Here is a 21,378-nt window from a genome sequence, read left to right on the forward strand (position 1 = left end):
GGCTGAGTAATACTCCATTGTGTATATGTACCACAACTTTCTTATCCATTCATCTGCTGAAGGACATCTAGGTTGCTTCCATGTCCTGGCTATTATAAACAGTGCTGCTATGAACATTGGGGTACACGTGTCTCTTTCCCTTCTGGTTTCCTCAGTGTGTATGCCCAGCAGTGGGATTTCTGGATCATAAGGCAGTTTTAAACTGACACTTGGAAACTGCACATAACCAGCAAACCAAAAAATGTATTAAAACAAATTGAAAATTCAAAATCATTTCCTCTAAAATTCTGCAGGTAAGCTGTCCACTGTGACCATCTGAATGATACAACAAGTTTACAGGGCTGTAATTTCTTAACCACAGTTGTTTCCCCACACAACTGACCTGCAGTCTCAAAGAAAAGAAATACTCCTCTCTTCTGCTCTTCCCCAATCACAACATCAGGATATCATTACCATTTAACCTCAAATTAATATGTCCACCTAAAAGGCATCATTTGCAAAAAAGGAAAAAGCAAGTGTCAGCTATTTATCAGCATATCTAACTAACACATTAGTGTTTGTGGTCCAGTATTAATGCAGCCTATAAAAATGCTGACTTTTTAAACGATTAAAACACATTCAACAGAAAGAATACAGTGTTTTTCTGTTGTGTTCCCTTTCATTTTTAGAGATTAAGTATTTATTCACAAAGGATAGGAAAAAATAAGAATATTAAGTAAAATAGGGACACTTCCCTTAACCTGAGCTTAAATGTTATTCTTACTGGAAGTAAGTAAAAACTGCAGAAGTAAAAAGTAAGACTACTTTTTCATGCAGCATTCTACTAATCAGTTTGAGACACTGTCTAAAAAATAAATTCAATAATTAAACTTTTACAGTATTCAGATTAAGCCATACAAAAAAGGGAAATAGTTTTATTTTTAAATTGGTTTCATATATATGAAACAAAATCCTTTCTAGAATAGAATTTTGTAATCCTATTCTTTCTAATAAACTTACTAGAAATAACATTTTATTATACATTCACAAAATATGCACAAATCCTTGAGAAACAGGCACTAATTCAGGCAACATCATCTTGTAATTATACTGCTTTCACCTCTTTCAAAACAATTTCCCATTACCTACCTTGAACTTCATAATAACCCATAATATAGGTAAGACTACCTTCCTCACATTTTAGAGATCCAAAAGCTGCAATACAGCTTTCACATCTTAATGTAATCCATAAATTGTTATATATAATTTTCTAGGAAATGTCAGAAATGATTTTTGAATTAAGTTATCTACCTATTTTTAGATAAAACTCCAAAGATCTGTATCACACACTGAACTGGTATGCAGCGAAGTGTTACAAGCATAGACTTGACCCAGACTCCCTGAGTTTGCACTCCAGCTCTGTCAAGTACTAATTATATAAGTTTGGGCCAACTGCTTAACTTTTCTGCCTCAACTTCCTAATCTGTAAAATGATAATAATAATGCTACTTACCTCATATGGTGGCTGCATGTGAGGATTATCTATGATACCTAAAGTATATATAATAAGACCTGGCACATGGAGTAAGTACAGTATAAATTTTAGCTATAGTTATTATTGTTGTTCTATTAGTATTATCTGCAGAAGGGGGATTTTAACAGCACTGACTTCATACAGTTATTATAAGGATTAAGTGAGTTCCTAAGAATTAAATGCTCAGCACAGTGATTAGCATGCAGCAGGCACTCAGCCAATGCTGCTGGTGTCTCTTTACCTCCACAATTTATGGACTCTATGACCTTGGCCAGACTTTTCCTGCGCTTCAGTTTCCACATATTTAAAAATGAGCTTCATAACAAGTACCATACACTTGGGTCATGGTAATGATTGAATAAGATGTCTCTCAGAAAAGCTCTTTAAAAAGAGTGCCTTAAACAACAAAAGCATTCAATACTTAATTCTAAAACAGGGCTTATTTAGTAAATACTATTAAAATAATATTTTGTTTGATCAAAGCAATCTACACTAACAACTTTTAGGCATACAATGGAAGAATGATTAGAAAAATTATTAATGTTCTTATAGATTTAAATACATCCAAAAATAATTCTTAGACCTAACATTTGCTTTAATCACTTTAGGTATTACAAAGCCTGCAAGCTTTCATTCCTGCTGCTGACACTGATAATGTGTACTTCTGTCAAAGAACCAGGGAAGAAGGAAATAACCAATATTCACCGTATGTTTATAATATGCCAGGTGCTCTTCTAAGTGCTTTAATGTTTATGCACATTTCATATATTTTTTAACACATTCAATCTTCATGACATCCAGTAGGACAGCTTCTATTATACCTGCATTTTAAAGATGAGGAAACTTAAAACAAACAGTAATGTTTGAGGTATCCGAGATTATTTGAGGAACAGAGATTATTTACTCATTTCACTTGTGGAATCTGCTATAAAAGATGAGATACTGAATTCGTAAAGACATAAATTTCTTGAAGAAAAATCAAATAAAGTATTTTCTGCAGAAAACTTTGAAGTTCATATATATTTGCTTATACAGTATTTCTAGACATGTGCTGTCCAATATGAGAGCTGTCAGCTACATATGGCTATCGAGTACTTGAAATGTGGCTGGCACAAACTGAGATGTGTAAAACACACATCAGATTTTGAACTTAACATAAAAAAAAAAAGGAAAAACATCCTGTTAATAAACTTTATATTATGTTAAAATGATAATATTTGACAATATTAAATAAAATATATTTATTAAAATTGATTTCACATTTCTTTTTACTTCTTTTAGTGTGGCTACTAGAAAATTTTAAACTATTATACATATGTGAGTGGGCTTCCCTGGTGGCTTAGTGGTAAAGAATCCACTTGTAATGCAGGAGACCACTTGCAACACAGGAGAAGCTGGTTCAATCCCTGGGTCGGGAAGATCCCCTGGAGAAGGAAATAGCAACCCACTCCAATATTCTTGCCTGTCCATTCTTGCATGGACAGAGAAGCCTAGCGGGCTACAGTCCATGGGGTCAGAAGAGTCAGACATGACTTAGTGACTAAACAACGGCCACCACCTTACATTTATGTGGGCAACATTATATATATTATGTATCTATCGGGCAGTTGGTTTAGGGGATGAAAGGATAGTAACAGAGAATTGTTATCAAAGTTCTTTTCCAATCAATACAAGCTTCAAAGTGGAAGTAATACTATGAAATGGAAGATTTCTCTCCCTAATGTTTGTGTATGTATAACACTGTTCGCACTGCCATATATGTGTATGTGTACACACACACACACACACACAGTACTGCTTGTGAGAACCAGAGGGACACACTACTCTAATACTTCATAATATTCAACATACAAGATTATTTTATGACTAGGCAAACACTTCAGGTAATAACAATACTCTGTGGATGAAAGAAGGAAAGCAAATCTAAGACAAAAATAACAGCCATAGGGGAAAATTTTTTTAATTTTGTTTTAAACTGAAATCATAAAGAGGTTTCTTTAATCAAAAAAAAAAAAAAAAACTCTAACCATTTAGTTCCAGGAACATAATAAATGCAAAGCCTATGTGGTATGTAAAATTTAAATTTCCTGATGGCTTAGGTGGCTAACTACTAAAGTATCTAATGCTTAATATCTGGTATTTTCTAGGAAATATCCAGCTTATGGATACCTGTCACACTGTTAGATCAATTTTATACATTTAACTGATTCTTCCAAATGAATACTTATCCACTATATAGAAGAAAATTACTCCATAAAGTTTACATCAGATATCTGGAAAAGTCACATTTATAGTCATGGCTACTATCAGCTGTCAAGTCAAAGAATATTGAAGAAAACCAAGAATTTTTAATATATGCTGGTTAATTCATCATCTAAGTGACATGTGTAGGATAACAAAAAATTAAAATATTTATGCAAAATTCTGCATTTTAAAAGATTCTTATTTTCTGGTCTTAGCTTTAATTGCAACTATGATTTGAGATGAATGTTGAGAAAATAAATCAATAAGAACCATAAAAACAGAATTACTAAAGAAGGTACACACTGAGATTTCTTTTTTCTTTCCTTCTCCAGGTTATTTAAAATGTTAAATTTTTTTAACGGTAATATACCGATATCTTGGTTTATGCCAAAAACTAGTTAAGCCATCTATTCTAGGGTTTCTTAACACTGACACCGTTTACATTTAGGGTCGGATAATTCTTTCTGGGGCGGGACTGTCTCGTGCACTGTTTCACAGAATCCCTGGCATCTACCCAACAGATGCCAAAAACAGCCTCCCCAACAGCTGTGACCATCAGAAATGTCTAAACACTGTCAGATGTTCTCTGGGGGTCTGAAACCCTTCCTCAGCTAAGAACCACTGGTCTACTCTTACCCAAAATAACATTCCTACTGGTGAAAATTACTGTAGTACTTCCTAAACTAATATTCTTCAGTTTTAGAGGCTCTTCATACAGGATACCCAGAGAGCTTCAGCTGGGAGATCAATAAACCTCCTCATACCATATGCAGAATTGCCTAGGTATGTCTATATCTGTGTGTGTTGCAATGTTTTCTGGAAAAATATCCCATAGCTTCATGAGACTGAAAGAATTATCCCCAAAATGGCAACTAAAACAGGGTTAAGAATTAGTGCTTCAACTAAAATATTCACTGTGCCCTGAAGCTATCTTCTCAAAAATATAAAGACTGAAGACATTATTTCATACATAACAAATAATTTACTTGTGTTATCAGTTATCAAGCAAGACTGCTTCTACCCCACTTGTAAACCATTCATTCAACAAGTATTTACTGAGCACACTTCATATGCTAGGCACTACATTATTAGTATTTGAAAACTAAACAAACTCCAACTTCCTTATGCCCCCTGCCAAAAAGCAAGTATAAAGTACTTATTTATTAAATATAACCAACCGAGAATTTCTGCTTCTCAAAGATTAACACAAGAAAATACACTAGTTATAGTACTAGTGCCTAAAGATAAACGTAAGTGAATAAAATTTATATTCTTGGTAAAAATATACAAATCTTCTAAAAGAAGTAAAAAAACTTGAAACTTAAAAATACTCATACTCATACAAATATTGTTCAAACACATTTCCTTCTATCTTTTCCTTCTTTCTCCAACTTAAAAGTAAAATGTACTGAATGACATACTATGGCTGTGTAACAGTCATAGTTATTATGTCCAGAAGATACCTAGTTGTGTTGAAAACACAAGATGCCCAAGTGCCTAGCATCATGCCTAAAATGCAACAAAAGCAGTCCCTCTTTCTTTTCTTTCTGTCCTCCAGAAGCTCACAATCTCATTTCCAACAAATGGCATGTCTTAAATTTCTAAGTTATCTTTTAGGTGCTACTCATTAAAATACTCTTTGTGATTCAAACTATGCAAGCTAACCAAACAAAGAGCAGCTAAATATGCAAAATGTTTCAATATTTGTAATTCCATAATCTACATAAACATTTCTCTTTTCTTTAAAAGCAAACAATCCCCAAGTATCCTATTCTTCCTATAGTGCAGTTTAAAGTTTACAGGGCCACAAATCTTTTGGATTACACAACCATGATATAAAACTCCAAGAGCTATTATATTCAATAAGTGGTCTGGGGATAACAGGCACTAATGTAATCAATAAATATATAAGGCGTCGCTGAAGAAAAATATGTCTGCTTCGTAACCACCAAATGGATTAAGGCTAGAATGAGTACAATAAGGACACTTAAATACGTAGTGAATAAATCTTTACAAGTTAGAAAATAGGTTTGTGCCTATAAATGAAGAAATCAACCCAAATAATCAATACTAGCATATTTAACCAAAAGCAAAAAGTAAAAAAAATACTGCACTATTTACATATTTACCTGCACAGCAAGAGAAGCTGCATTGTCAGAAAGCAAAATTTGCTCCCCTGTAGAAATACAATGAAAGGTCTGAGTCAAAAGCGTAACTACTAAACAAGTAAAATACACGTATAAATGTTTTTTATTTTAAAAAACTATTCCTATTTCTAAAAAGAAAGCGCAATCATCAAGTTCTATATCAATGTTACAAGATTATAATTTGGATTAAAGTATTTTATGTAAATAACAACGAAGACTATTTCCTCTAAATCTATTTGATCACTTATTGTATTTTATCAGCAATATGTATGTAAAACTGCTCACTTAAAAATGAAAGGTTTCTTCAAGTTTTTAAGAAATAATCCCTTTCATTAAGTAAAATAGCATCTCTGTTCAAACCTCTCTAGTTAAAAGCATTCAAACTCGTATAAAACCAGCTTACAGTTAATATTGCACAGTGTGTCTAGATCTGTCACACAAAAGAAAGATGACAAGTTCACTGCAATAAAAATTCCATGCTTAGAAGACGAGGGCTGCTGCCTATTAGTCTTCATTACTTTGCAGTCTTCTGACAACTGTAGCAGGCTGCTGAGCCCCAAATGGGGTCCATAATGTGATCTGATGATATATGAAGAGCTGCTAAAGGGAGGCTGAACCATCCTAGCCTATACATTTTAACAGTTCCTTTTTACTGAGAGCCCACTTTACCACAGGACTTCAAAAATCTGCTGTGTCAGCTATTGGCGCAGTAAATCTGCCAACTACTCCTGCAACCACATCATACTACCCTGCCTGCAGCAGCCAGTATAATGAGTCAATAATAAACTAAGCGCCTTACAGACCATGAAGAGTTGGTTTACACTGGCACATACAAGTTTAGGTAAAATCTCCTAGACAAATTATATAAGGGAATTCCTTCTTTATGTTTCATGTTCTTTTTGCATTAAATTGCATTATCAATGGGTGTTTTTTGTAATAAATATATTTTGATATGTTTGATATGTATTTGATATATCTGGGATTCCCAGGTGGTTCAGTGGTAAAGAATCCACCTGTCAATGCAGAAGTCACAGGAGATGCAGGTCTGATTCCTGAGTTGAGAAGATGCCCTAAAGGAGGAAATTAGCAACCCACTCCAGTATTCTTGCCTGGAGAATCCCATGGACAGAGGAGCCTCAGGCTACAGTCCGTGGGGTCACAAAGAGTCAGACATGACTGAACACACATATTTTGATATGAAGCCATTTTTAATGGGGAATAAGCACCTACCTTTCAGCTGCTGATATAATGTAGCATTTTCAGGCCAAGGTTCTGCAGCTGTGGAAACAGGTACACAGGGAAAAAATATATCAATAACCAACCAAATTAATAAACACATACATTTGCCTAGAGCATTTAATGTCAAGCATAAACTGCCAAGGATTAAATTACCAAGGATACCTTAAATATGGCAACCAGTCACATTACTGTAGATTCTATGAGAATCTATATAAGCAGGTTAGATAATTTCATTTAAATGAATGTTTGGTGGCAGTTTAATTTTTTATGGGGAGGAAATGGAAGACATTTTGCCCAATCAAAAGTGAAAATTAAAAAAATTAAACTGCTTATATGCTACTATTCTTTAGTCTTCTTCAAACACAGACATATCCAAAATTACATTCATACATATAAAAAGACACTGAATTTCAGCTCACTATCAAAAAGAAAAATAGTGAAACAGTATTTATATTTTACTGTAAACTTTTAACTAAGTAAATTTTCAGAAGACACTTTATGAAAGAATCAAATCTATGCATATCAGGCTGTGCATCTTTCTTTATAACCTGGTAGTATTTAAACAGGGGAATCCTGTTGTCTACGTTTAATTGCCTTGAACCCAACAACATCATCTCACAAAAACAGAGAATACGATGAAGCAGTACCTATCAGAACAATGTGAAATAAAGCTGGTGAAGCTCATTTTAGGCCTAATAGGCTTGACCTTGACTCTTAACCTCTCATCTAGCAAAGACTCCAGCAACAAAGAGTATTAGCAACCTACCAGTGCTTGGAAAAAGCCCTAGATTTGAATTTGTCTAATCAACTGCATATAAGAAGCAATGCCTCCACAGACAGAATATTCAGGATATTATTTGCTGAATTCTTTGTAAAATCCATAAAACATCAAAATCACCAATTCTAACACACTAACTATATTTGCTGTCAGCAAGAAAGTCAGTCAAATATATGAAATTTGATTAACTTTTCTTATGGTGTTTAAACTAATGCAGTCTCTGTGACACAGCAACAAATTATTTTTTAATATATACTTCCAGCTGGTTTTTTAAAAAAGAAATTTATACACATGAAGCATTTTTTCTTTTAAGAATGATCATTTAAGATGTATTCACTTAGTCTTAGGAGGGGGTAGGAGGTGGACACCTTAATTTGCTTTTACTTCTACTTTAGAATGAAAAGAAAAAGTTGTAGTAATTATTATAAACTGTAAAATTTGGTTTGGTCTGTGCTACACAAAATTATACTTAGGGACACCATGAAATCACCAAGCAAATAATTAACAGTTTTGTACAGTTATCTACAATATTACAGACCTTCCTCAACTTACCGTGAGTTATAAACTGTAACTTGAAAATGCATTTAAGATACCGCACCTACCAAACATTATAGCCTAGCCTAGCCTACCTTAATGGAGAAGGCAATGGCACCCCACTCCAGTACTCTTGCCTGGAAAATCCCATGGATGGAGGAGCCTGGTAGGCTGCAGTCCATGGGGTCGCTAGGAGTAGGACACTTTTCACTTTCATGCATTGGAGAAGGAAATGGCAACCCACTCCAGTGTTCTTGCCTGGAGAATCCCAGGGATGGGGAGCCTGGTGGGCTGCCGTCTATGGGAGTCGGACACGACTGAAGTGACTTAGTAGCAGCAGCCTACCTTAAATGTGCTCAGAACACTTACATTAGCTTACAGATGGGCGAAATCACCTAACACAAAGCCTGTTTTATAATAAAGTATTGATAATATCTCATGTCATTTATGGAATACTGTACTGAAAGTGACAACAGAAAGATTTTATAGGTATAAAATTATTTTAAGTGTCCCAGTTGTTCACCCTTGAGATTTCAGGCTGACTGGGAACTCCAGCTCCTTGTAGCTGCCCAGCATCAAGATAAGAGTATCTCACTACACATCACTAGCCCAGACAAAGATCAAAATTCACAATTTGAAGTACAGTTTCTACTGAATGCATATCACTTTTGCACTGTTGTCAAGTCAGAAAATTCTAAGTCAAACCATTGTTAAGTTGGAGACTGTCTGTATACATATATATAAAAGCTACCGAACTTCAACTCACATACCAAAAAGGCAGCGCAATTAAATACTTACTACGTTACTGTAAACCTTTTAACAAAGTAAAATTTCAATTAAGAATCCAATTTACCAGTGTTAACAGTTTTAAAAATAAAAGGTAGGGAAACAAAAACAAGCTGACATCTGCAAACTACTCAAAAATAACCTTTTGGGATAAACTGTATGGTCAGCATACCTACACCATACATTCATATGAGAACAATACTGTGAGGTTCATTTGTGAGGTGAATGAATGTGAATGAATGAATGAATGAATCATCAAAGATTCAATTATATGCATTTATTAATCTTATTAAAGCAATAAAGCAAAGGAATAAAATTTACAAAAGTTCCAAAGACACTGAAATTAAGTTCCTTGAGGGCAAAAATGTGTCACATGCATTGTGTATGCCACACTGTGCCAAGCTTTGCATACAGTTGGTGTTCATTAATCATGCATGGAAAGAAAACGGATACTAAGCTTATCACTCAATTCCCTAAACATTCTGGCTAATCAAAGTTTTACTGATCAATATGTTAAAGTACTGCTGCTGCTGCTAAGTCACTTCAGTCGTGCTCGACTCTGTACGACCCCACAGACAGCAGCCCACCAGGCTCCCCCGTCCCTGGGATTCTCCAGGCAAGAATACTGGAGTGGGTTGCCATTTCCCTCTCCAATGCATGAAAGTGAAAAGTGAAAGTGAAGTCGCTCAGTTGTGTCAGACCCTTAGCGACCCCATGGATTGCAGCCCACCAGGCTCCACCGTCCATGGGATTTTCCAGGCAAGAGTACTGGAGTGGGTTGCCATTGCCTTCTCCGGTTAAGGTACTAGGGTGCTCTAATTAAATATTCTGATAATTTTAATTTTTGATTAGCTATTTTGTGTACATACGAGACCATGGATTACAAATTTTCAAAACACAGTAACATACATTTAGCATTAAATATATGCTGAATGTAAGTGAAGTGTTCTTTAATAAATCAGAAGCTAAAGCCACTACTCTGCAATACCAGAGGTCTCATAAAAACAGGAACTTATATGTTTAGCTAAATGAAATTTTAACTAAAAATTTTTAGTTAAAAATTCATTTATCATCACTGGCCCCACTCCCATTCTCCTGATCTAATACAACCAGCATATTTAAAAGAAATCTTGTAACATATTCAGTTCAGTCGCTCAGTTGTGTTCGACTCTTTGCGACCCCATGAATCGCAGCACACCAGGCCTTCCTGTCCATCACCGACTCCCGGACTTCACCCAAACTCTTGTGCATTGATTTGGTGATGCCATCCAGCCATCTCATCCTCTGTCGTCCCCTTCTCCTCCTGCCCCCAATCACTCCCAGCATCATGGTCTTTTCCAATGAGTCAACTCTTCGCATGAGGTGGCCAAAGTATTTACTCAACCACAAATAAGAATAAAGGAGTTGAACTGGGCTTCCCTGGTGGCTCAGGGGTAAAGAATCTGCCTGCCAATGCAGGACACATGGGTTTGATTCCTGGTTCGGGAAGATTCCACATGCCACGGAGCAACTAAGCTTATATGCCACAACTCCTCAGCCCGGGAACCACAACTACTGAAGCCAACGTGCTACAGATGCAGAGTTAATGCTCCACAAAAAGAGAAGCCACCGCAGTGAGAAACCCCTGCACCACAACAAAGGGTAGCCCCCGCTCACAGCAAGCAGAGAAAAGCCCACGCGGCAACGAAGACCCAGCAAATCCAAAGATAAAGAAAGGAAGAAAAAAAATTATGTTTTTGAAGTTGTCATTAAGAACCTAAAGCTGAAAATGGGGTTGGCAGAGTATATTTTCCTTTATCTAATTTCTGCTCTAACTCAGAAACTATTACTGAAAATAAATTCTCAGAAAGTAACTCTGCCAAAACATTTGATGTTGTCTTCACAAACAGAAAAAAGAAACAAGAGAAAGTGAAGTTGCTCAGTCGTGTCTGACTCTTTGCAACCCGGCGGACTGTAGCCTACCAGGCTCCTCGGTCCACGGGATTCTCCCGGCAAGAATACTGGAGTGGGTCACAAACAGAACATTTCATTTAAAAAGGGAAGGAAAGCTGATATAAACCTATATAACCATGCTATTTCAACAGCTTGGAATTCCAGTACGCCCACAGACCAGAAGGCAAGAAATGGCAGAGTATGCAGGGAATGATCTCACCCATGAGAAGTTCAGAAAATATAAACATCATTGATTTAAGTGCATCACCTATGTGAATCTGCTCACATTTTAAGCATGACATGGGAGAAGAAACGACTGGTGTGTTATTCAATAGAGAGACAACAGCGAAAATCCTAAATTGTGTGGCATGGCATTGGATCTACAAATCAACCATGTAGCTATCTTTCTAGGAAATAAGCCTTCATAATAAGTAAGTCTAGGAATCATAAACATTATACACACATAACGAAGTACAAAGCCTATTTCTTGGTTTGGGTAATATTATATAAAGCCTTTTCATTAAGAATGCCCATTATGTGAAAGACAAAGTCCAAAAATACGATTATTCCCCACTCCTCTTTCCAAAGGTCAGGCAAGTCAATACCCACCCTTGCCCTTGATCATGTATAAAAGAGAGGGAGATGAAAAATTCAAAATCATAGTGCTGATAAAAGCCTTAAATATCTCAGCATTTAAAATCAAAAATCTTTTTAAAACAATATTAAAACATTTTCATCTCTTACTAGTTTTACCTCAGTCAACCTAAAATGTTTTAGACCACACTAATCCAATAGAGAATAAAATTTCACAACTCATCCTACTTGCAAGTTCTACCACCAAAAGCTCTCCCTGATGTGAAGAGCCTTTTTAGACTTGCCTTAAGGAAGGACCAGCCTTAGAATATAGAAGGTGAGACTAAAAGTTTCTGGAAAGGAGACTGATTAAAAAATGGGGACTGAGAGAGAACATTGTCCAAGGCTGTCAGGATACAAGATACTGGTATAATTACCATATCAAAAGTAGACTTTATGCTTAATACACCTCAACGGTTCTGTGGCTTCTGGAATAAAGATCAACTGGACCTTACACATCACTCTCTCTACCTCTCAGGCCTCATCATTCTTTTCCAACCACTCTGTACATCAGCCACACTAGCCTTCACCCAGTTTCTGAATGCATCATGTTTCTTCCTGCGTCGGAAATTCATTTAAGCTGTTTCCTTTGTTGTTGTTGTCGTTCAGTTGCTCAGTCGTGTCCAACTCTTTGCGACCCCATGGACTGCAGCACGCCAGGCCTCCCTGTCCTTCACCATCTCCTGGAGTTTGCCCAAGTTCATGTTCATTGCATCAGTGACGCTGTCCAGCCATCTCATCCTCCGACACCCCCTACTCTTTCTGCCCTCAATCTTTCCCAGCATCAGGGACTTTTCCAATGAGTCATCTGTTCACACCAGATGACCAAAATATTGGAGCTTCAGCTTCAGCATCAGTCCTTCTAGTGAATATTCAAGGTTGATCTCCCTTAAGATTGACTGGTTTGATCTCCTTGCTGTCCACAGGACTTTCAGGAGTCTTCTCCAGCACCACAGTTCAAAAGATTTTTTTATGGTCCAGCCCTCACAACCACACATGACCACTAGAAAGACCATAGCCTCGACTATGTGAACCTTTGTCGGCAGAGTAATGTCTCTGCTTTTCAACACACTGTCTAGGTTTGTAATGGCTTTCCTGCCAAGAAGTAATCATCTTCTAACTTCATGGCTGCAGTCACCATCCACAGTGATTTTGGAGCCCAAGAAGAGGAAATCTGTCACTACTTCCACCTTTTCCCTTTCTATTTGCCATGCAGTAATGGGGCCAGGTGCCATGACCTTAGTTTTTTTTTAATATTTAGTCTTTAGCCAGCTCTTTCACTCTCCTCCTTCACCCTCATCAAGAGGTTCTTTCTGCCATTAGAGTGTTTCCCTTACCCTGGAGCAATCTTCCCCTCCCACTGTGTCCTTACATCTCAGCAAAAACATCACTTCCTTACACTGGTCCAGCTTCATGGACATACAACCTGAGCAGCTGCGCAGGGCTGGTACTTGAAGGGTTCTACTCTCAGTTTATCAGTCTACTATGGCAGTCCTAGAATTCTTTTAAACAAGGGGGCTCCACATTTTTATCTAGCACTGGGCCCTACAAATTATGTAGCTGGTCCTGTCCTCAGGGAAGACTTCAGTGACCTCTAGAATAACTCAAACCCTCTCTTTTCCAAGCTTAAATAGCATGTACACTCCTTTGTACCACTTACCATATGTTGACAATCCCCGTCAACATTTTCACAGGGATTTGAGGACTATTTGTTTATCTCCCCCACTAGAATGTAAGCCCCATGAATTCAGTGTTCAGTTCTGATTTTTGCTTACCACTTCATTCCTAGAGGGCTTTCCTGGTGGCTCATAGGTTAAAGCGTCTGCCTGCAATGTGGGAGACTCGGGTTCGATCCCTGGGTCGGGAAGATCCCCTGGAGAAGGAAATGGCAACCCACTCCAGTATTCTTGCCTGGGAAATCACATGGATGGAGAAGCCTGATGGCCTACAGTCCACAAGGTAGCAAAGAGTTGGACACAACTGAGCAACTTCACTTTCACTTTCATTCCTAGAACCCAGTGCCAAATAGGCAATCAGTAAATGTTAGTTGAATAAATGTTTGTTTTTACTATTACTGCTATCATTATTGTTAATGATTCTGTACTGTTTAGGCTAAAAATGCAGCAGAAAAGACAAGAAAACTATACAAAATGGCCAAAAAAGGTAAATTTTTATCCCTGGTGGCTCAGATGGTAAAGAATCTACCTGCAATGCAAGAGATCCAGATTTGATCCCTGGGTCGGAAAGATCCTCTAGAGAAGGAGGTCGCAAAGAGTCAGATATGACTGAGAGACTAACACACACTTTGGGGTTCTCTGGATAAAGTGAAAGTGTAAGTCGCTCTTATCTGACCCTACGATTGTAGACTGTAGACTATAGTTCTACAGTCCCCCATGGACTGCAGTTCACCAGGCTTCTCCATCCATGGAATTCTTCAGGTAAGAATACTGAGATGGGTTGCCATTTCCTTCTCTAGGAGATCTTCCTGACCTGGGTCTCCTGTATTGCAGGCAGATTCTTTACCAACTGAGCCCCCAAGGAAGCCCCAGAGAACTCCAACTCTACAGCCAATAACACAACTATAAAAATATTAAACGGCTCCCTGATATAGCTGGCAGAATCTAATCCTGTAAACTTACCCTAAAACTGGAAATCTGTTTCTATTTTATATCAAAAACATAATGTCCATTGGATATTACTGTTGTAATACTCCTAAGACCATCACCGATGCCCTCAACCATCTGACAAGTCATCTCACTATTTCCCTGTCCATATTCTTTAACTCTAACCTAGGAATTACCACTTTTTAAAATCTCTCATCCCCATCAATAAAATATTTGAGTAGCAGACCCAAATAGATTTGGAAATCATATGGCTGGTATTCCTAACCTAGTGAATCATGCACATTATAAAACACACTAAAAAAGAAAACAGTTGAAAAAAGTTGAAACCTAAATTCCAATATTTCTTTTCCATACTTGAAAGGATTATCTAGTACAAAACCCCTGTATATACACCTAACCCCACTTTAGAAAACACGGTTCAAATTAAATAACTACTTATTTGAAGTTTCATCAGGGAACTCAGCCATTCACATATCCTTGATCAAAGACAAGTCCTCCTCTATTCTACTGAAATCATCTCTTTGATCACAAAAAAAGCTTGGAAAGAACACACTCAAATTAATGTGGGGTGGGGGGGATACCTGACTACCCAACCATCTAATAATAGGACCCTTGCATTCTACCAGAGTATTTAAAATTTCCCCCATACACTTTATACTTTCTCACCTCAGAGACTTTGCTTAAACTGTTACCCTCTACCCAGAATATTTCTTCCCACTACATGCCCAAATCCTACACCTTTTTCAAGACCAAGCTTAAAATGCTACCTCCATCAAGAAGGCTTCTGTAACTAAACAAATCTAATTTCTCCTTTATCTATACTGCTCATAGCAGTTTGCACTTGTCTTATATCATATATTGCTTTCTACTCTATTCTATTATTATGTCAATATCTTATCTTCCTTTCTAGGCAGTAAGTTCCTAGAATGTGAAAATTCCCATGATCCTGAGAGTATTTATTAAAGACTCAGCTTCTCAACTGCCCCAAACTGAATACAATATTAATAACAATATGTACAATATATGGAAAAACATGAAATTCAAATTAAGCAATATTTAAATTATTTTGGTCTAAGTATCATTTAAAAACTAATCTTTATCACATGAGTTCCAAAGTAAAATTACTCACCTTTCAGAAATTAATTCTTTTACAATCAGAAACTACTATCTCATTTTCATATCAAAGAAATAACTTACACTAAGACATTCTTAGTGACCTATATTAATTCATTTTTAAACATTACAATGATGTCCCATTCCCTAGCAAAAGATCCATGAAAATGTTTATCATTTTTATAAAGAAGAAATATACTATTTTATAGGCATAAATTTAAAACATCTAGAAATAAAGCAAATATTGGAGCACCTCAGCACTTCCTATTCCAATAACACTATTAGAAGTCTTTTAACCCCTTTGTCCTTTACTGTCTTTCCAATTTTATCTAGGTAAAATTATCTTGAGAATTTTACACTAATGTCTCTTTCACTAGGAGCAAAGCTGATTCCTCTTAAAGTTGCAACCTTTAGTGAGATACAGGGCTTTTTTATGGAAATAAATTTCAAAGCTTTTCATAGATAATTTCTATCTCCTATAAGTATTTAGGTTGGAGGAAAAGCAAGTTTAGAAAGAGAGAGAATACACACTCTTGGACTTGTGAAAACCTTAACATAAAATAAATAACGTCTAAACAAATTTATGCTAGAAATGCATACACGGTAAAATAATTCTCATAGCCCCCCAAAATACACATTTGATTCTCATTCTCTTTAAGGTACCTACTACTTTTAAGTTTTATCAACCCCCGGGTGGCTCAGAGGTTAAAGCATCTGCCTGGAATGATGGAGACCCGGGTTCGATCCCTGAGTCAGGAAGATCCCCTGGAAAAGGAAATGGCAACCCACTCCAGTACTCTTGCCTGGAGAATCCCATGGAGGGAGGAGCCTGGTAGGCTACAGTCCATGGGGTTGCAAAGAGTGGGACACGACTGAGCAACTTGACAACAAAAACACCAACATTCTTTACTATTAATCCATTACAACTTTTAGAGAAATGACTACTGCCAACAAATTAACATGTATACACCTAAGATTCTTAAATACTCCATTTTACCTGCAGTATTCTCTCAAGTATCAAGTTGGGTGATAAGTATTTCTGGTGCCAGATGGTCTGTCTATTCCACTCAATTCAGGGTATTCCACTCATTTCACAGCATGAAAGTGCTATGACCTAATAAACAAGTCTAGTTCCAAAGTCCACCTCTTGATGATCTAATCTAAAAGGACAAGAAAAGGGCAGTGAAAAGAGATGCCCTGTTGTTGATTTTTTTTTTAAGTTCTGCATTCTTAATGTACAACATGACTCCTCTGGCATATGAATATAGGTGAAGACATAATTTGTAGAATAATAGGCACTAATAATACATGCTGCTTCAGTACTGTCATATTTCCAATCCATCAAATTGATTAATGCTATAATAACTCTACACAAACCTATCAGTGCACTAATGAAGTCAAACCCAGTTTATCCTTAGGCAACTACACTCCAAAAGCCCATAGATGTCATCTCTTCAGCTTCCAAAGACTATTTAGACAGTGTAATACAAAAGGAGTAAGAAACACATGTAACCTGTCTCTAAATTTGGATGTCTTTCTGCCAAAGGTGTAAATGCAAATACTACTAATATAACAAAATGCTCAAAGAACATCTGGCAGCTCTTAAACATGGACAAGTTGCTGCAAGACACACAGAGAAAAGGAAATATATTTACTAGTTTGATATAAATACTATACTGATGATCTCAGTGATATCAACATAGCCACTAAGTTCAAAACCTGGTAAATTTTAGGAAGTTATGATATGAAGCCTTCATTTAAAACAGATTTTCAAGATATTTAGACTTAAAATATAATGACATGTAACCTTATCAAAACTAGAATTTTAAGAACTATTAAACCTGCAATTCAATTTTCAAATTATAGTACAATTCAAAGATAACACTATATCCCAGATAACAGTGATCATGAAATGATTAAATGACAATGTCCCTGAGGCACTGTCTCTTAGGGGATGCTTAATGATACTACAGAGGATGTGTAAGCAGGAAGTGACTCTTCACCTAACAGGAGTTTAAAACCATTCTCCAATCACCTCAACAGTCAGAGATCAATGTTCAACATGTGGGACAGTGGTCCATGTATTTTACAACTCAGGGAATAGAGCCAATACTTGATAATAATTATTAGTGGAGTACAACCTTTAAAAATGTGAATCACTATGTTGTACACCTGTAACTTATACAGTATTGCACATCAGCTATATTTCAATTTTTAAGAAAATTTAAAAAGAATGGAGAGGTGTAATGTCATGCTGTCATTTCCATAAACCTAAAGTACTGACAGGCAGTATTCTGTAACACAGTGGTAAGGTTACTCTCTTAGTCCAGTTGGGCTACTATAACAAATACCATAGACTGAGTGGCTCACAAACAACAGAAATTTACTTCTCACAGTTCTGGAAGCTCAAAGTCCAAAATCAGGGTGCAGGCACGGTTGGGTTCAGGTAAAAGACTTCTTCCAGGTCACTGACTACTGACTTCCTGCCAGGTCCTCACATGGTGGAAGGGGCGAGGGAGCTCTCTGGGATCTCTTTTATAATGGCACTAATTCCTAATCACCTCCCAATGGCCCCATATTCTAATAACATCACCTTGGGGATTAGGATTTCAACACATGAGTAGGGGGAAGGAGGACACATTCATAGGAGCCACTTAAAAAATAAACTGCAAGGAAGTACAGATAAAAAATTAAAGACTACCTTAGATTGAAATAAGGGCCCTGAAGCAAGAAGCAGACATTCTAAGACAGACTGGAGAAGTGTAAGATAAATACAGAGGGACTGCAGCTGCTGCTAAGTCGCTTCAGTCGTGTCCGACTCTGCTCGACCCCATAGACAGCAGCCCACCAGGCTCCCCCGTCCCTGGGATTCTCCAGGCAAGAACACTGGAGTGGGTTGCCATTTCCTTCTCCAATGCATGAAAGTGAAAAGTGAAAGGGAAGTCACTCAGTCGTGTCCGACTCTTAGTGACCCCATAGACTGCAGCCTACCAGGCTCTTCCATCCATGGGATTTTCCAGGCAAGAGTACTGGAGTGGGGTGCCACTGCCTTCTCCAACAAAGGGACTGCCAAACTCTAAAAGAAGATCCACACTAGAACCATTTCCTTGGCTTGATCCATCAGTCCTTAAGGAGAAAAAACGTGTTGACTGACATCAAAATTCACTGAATATTCTTTATTGCTTGTTGTATATATGTAGTAAACTGTATGTAGTTTTCATTTTAGAAAGTAAATTTAGCTACATTCTACAAATCTGTTTTATCAGTCATTCAACATATATTCACAGAACACACACATATTTTATATATATACTTATATATATAAAAAATATACCCTCCCCCAAATATAATGTACCAGGCACCAGTCTAAGAACTTAAGGATAAAATTATAAAGAAAACCAAGTACCTGCCTTTAAGGTACTTAGACTTCAGTGGTACCATATGGCCCATCTCCATATTTTTTATAATACTCGAGCCCATCTGAAGATAACAATAAGGATTACCTGATACGGCTCAGTGATAAAGAATATACCTGCTAATGCAGGAGTTGCAGTAGACACGGGTTCGATCCCTGGGTTGGAAAGATTCCAACCTGAAGGAGGAAATGGCAACCCACTCCAGTATTCTTGCCAGGATAATCCCATGGACAGAGGAGCCTGGCAGGCTACAGTCCATGGGGTCACAGAGTAGAACACAACTGAGCAACTGAGCATGCATGCACACATGATACACTCGTAACAAGTCTTAACTCTATCAACATGTTACAGACAACTAAGAACTACATACCACAGTGCACAATCTACAGAATGCCAAAGGAATGCCAATTTACTGAGCCCACAGCAGATAAATCATCAGTCTCACCAACCCATCATCAATATCTCCAACCACCTACTCATTTGTAACAAAGTGGTAAGCAAAAGACTAAAAACACTCAAAGTGAGGATATATGACTGAGTGATGCATTAGATAAATGGGTTCTAATACCCTGACATTCAGGAAGCAGAGGAAGAAAAGCAAAACTGATTAAAAATTCAGGAAAACTAGTAAGGGGCAGAACTTCCTCCTTACAACCAAAATGGGGGCCCAAATGAAACTAGAGAACAATAAAAATCTCCTTCTGGTCAAAATCCACCTAGAAAGAGAACAAGACGGCAGAGGAGTAGGTGGACGTGGAGCACATCTCTCTCCACGGATACATCAGGAATATATCTTCAGACACAGAAGTGCATGCAGAACGCTGGCTGAGAGTGGACAGGAGTACCTGACCAGTGGACAAGAATATATGAAACCATGCAAAACTCGGAAGGATGAAGGAACTAGGGGGAAAAACAGGTTAGAAGGACTAAACAGGGGTCCAATCCCCACATCGGGGCAATTGTCTAAGTCAGAGGAGAAACATTTGAGGCTGAGAGAGAAACAGCTGATCTGTGGTAGCCTAAATGGAATGAGAATCAGACAGTCCTTGCTGCAGCTACACATACCCGGGACAGGGACTCAAGTCCTCTAGAAAGCGCAACAGCTGGGAGCTGGAGTTTAGCAACTGTGGAGCAATCCCAGGGTGAGGGCTGCTGTTGGCTGCGAAGAGACGGGATCGAGGGGATATGAGGGAGGAGATTATGGTGGGAAATGCCTGTGGAGGAAAGCCAGGCAGCCATGGAAGCAAGGCAATACTGCTGAGTCATGTGTAGGGGTTAAGCCATCACCATAGCCTCTCTCACCCCACACACCAGCATCAGCACCTGAACAATAGAGAGGCTGGCCCATCAAATGCCTGACGCACTGAACTACAGGGTAGGATCCCACCCAGGGTGCCCCTTTAAGTGACTGACACACTGATCTACAGAGTAGGACTCCAACCAGGGGGGCCCTTCTATGTGCCCAATGCACCAAACAACAGAGAAGGACCCCAGGCAAGGGAGCCCTCTCAGTGCCTGAACAGGCAGAGCTACATAGAAAGACTGGCCAAAGAGGCCTTCTGATTGCCAACTCCAAGAGGCTCAAAAAAACTCTGATAGGGCCATAACTCCTGCAGCGGAGGCAGTCTGCATCCCTGCACACTTGGCATCGCCAGAGTCCCCGCAAGCCAAGCAGCTGCGCCACCTTCACACTCAACTCTCACTGGGGCAGAGCTGCCACAGGCAAGAAAAGTCTTGCATCTATGCGCACAGGGTTGCTTCGGTAGCGTCCGACTCTGCAACCCTGTAGACTGTGGCCTGCCAGGCTTCTCTGTCAGGGAGCGGGGTTCTCCAGGCAAGAATACTGGAACATATGGGCCAATACTGCATACCCTTCTAGAGCACTGTATTTCCTTCTGCTCTAGCCACCAACTCCCCTGAGTACCTGGTGCCATCAGAACCCCTGCAACCCAAGCAGCTGCACCACCTCAACTGGCCCTCACAGAGGCAAACCCAAGTCTTCCAGGGCAGCCTCAGGAGCAAATCCCAGTGGACAACCCACACGCAGAGGTGGAAATAAAACTACAATTGAAACCCAGGGGCAGTGTAGCTAAGGAAGAAGAACCAAAACCTTCCCACCAGCTGTACAAGCTCCAGATTAAATCCACACAATCAACTAGGCAGACTCTATGTCTACGGAATATATAAAAGGTCATTGAGAGCTCCCACAAAAGAGAACACACTAGTTCTGACAGCTGTGGACACTGGAGGCAAGAAAACACAGGAGTAGGACCAGATTAGAATCTGAGCTGCCCCCACAGCAGGTCCAGAGATCAGCACAGTGTTGAAGGGCATCCTAGGGAGGTGAGGGGGACTGTGACTCCCAGAGAGGGAAAGGACTCTGACAGCAGTGACTCAAGAAAAACATTTACTGTTCTTA

General features: G+C 38.2%; 1 protein-coding gene across 2 annotated transcripts in view; it reads right to left on the minus strand.

Annotated features, from left to right (window-relative positions):
• The window catches only part of MTX2 (metaxin 2), a 77,051-nt gene that overhangs the window by 36,370 nt on the left and 19,303 nt on the right, over positions 1-21,378 (minus strand). The window contains exons 2-3 of one of the 2 annotated variants that reach the window (XM_010859786.1): positions 7,135-7,182; positions 5,887-5,933 (exon numbers count right to left, since the gene is read on the minus strand). In XM_010859786.1, the coding sequence (XP_010858088.1) occupies positions 5,887-5,933; positions 7,135-7,182 (95 nt within the window). Of the gene's footprint in view, positions 1-5,886; positions 5,934-7,134; positions 7,183-21,378 lie in introns of those variants that run through there. The other variant, XM_010859787.1, reaches the window with a different exon arrangement.

The sequence above is a fragment of the Bison bison genome, unplaced genomic scaffold (genome assembly GCF_000754665.1).
Source record: "Bison bison bison isolate TAMUID 2011002044 unplaced genomic scaffold, Bison_UMD1.0 scf7180017864460, whole genome shotgun sequence".
In the NCBI taxonomy this organism is placed as follows: domain Eukaryota; kingdom Metazoa; phylum Chordata; class Mammalia; order Artiodactyla; family Bovidae; genus Bison; species Bison bison.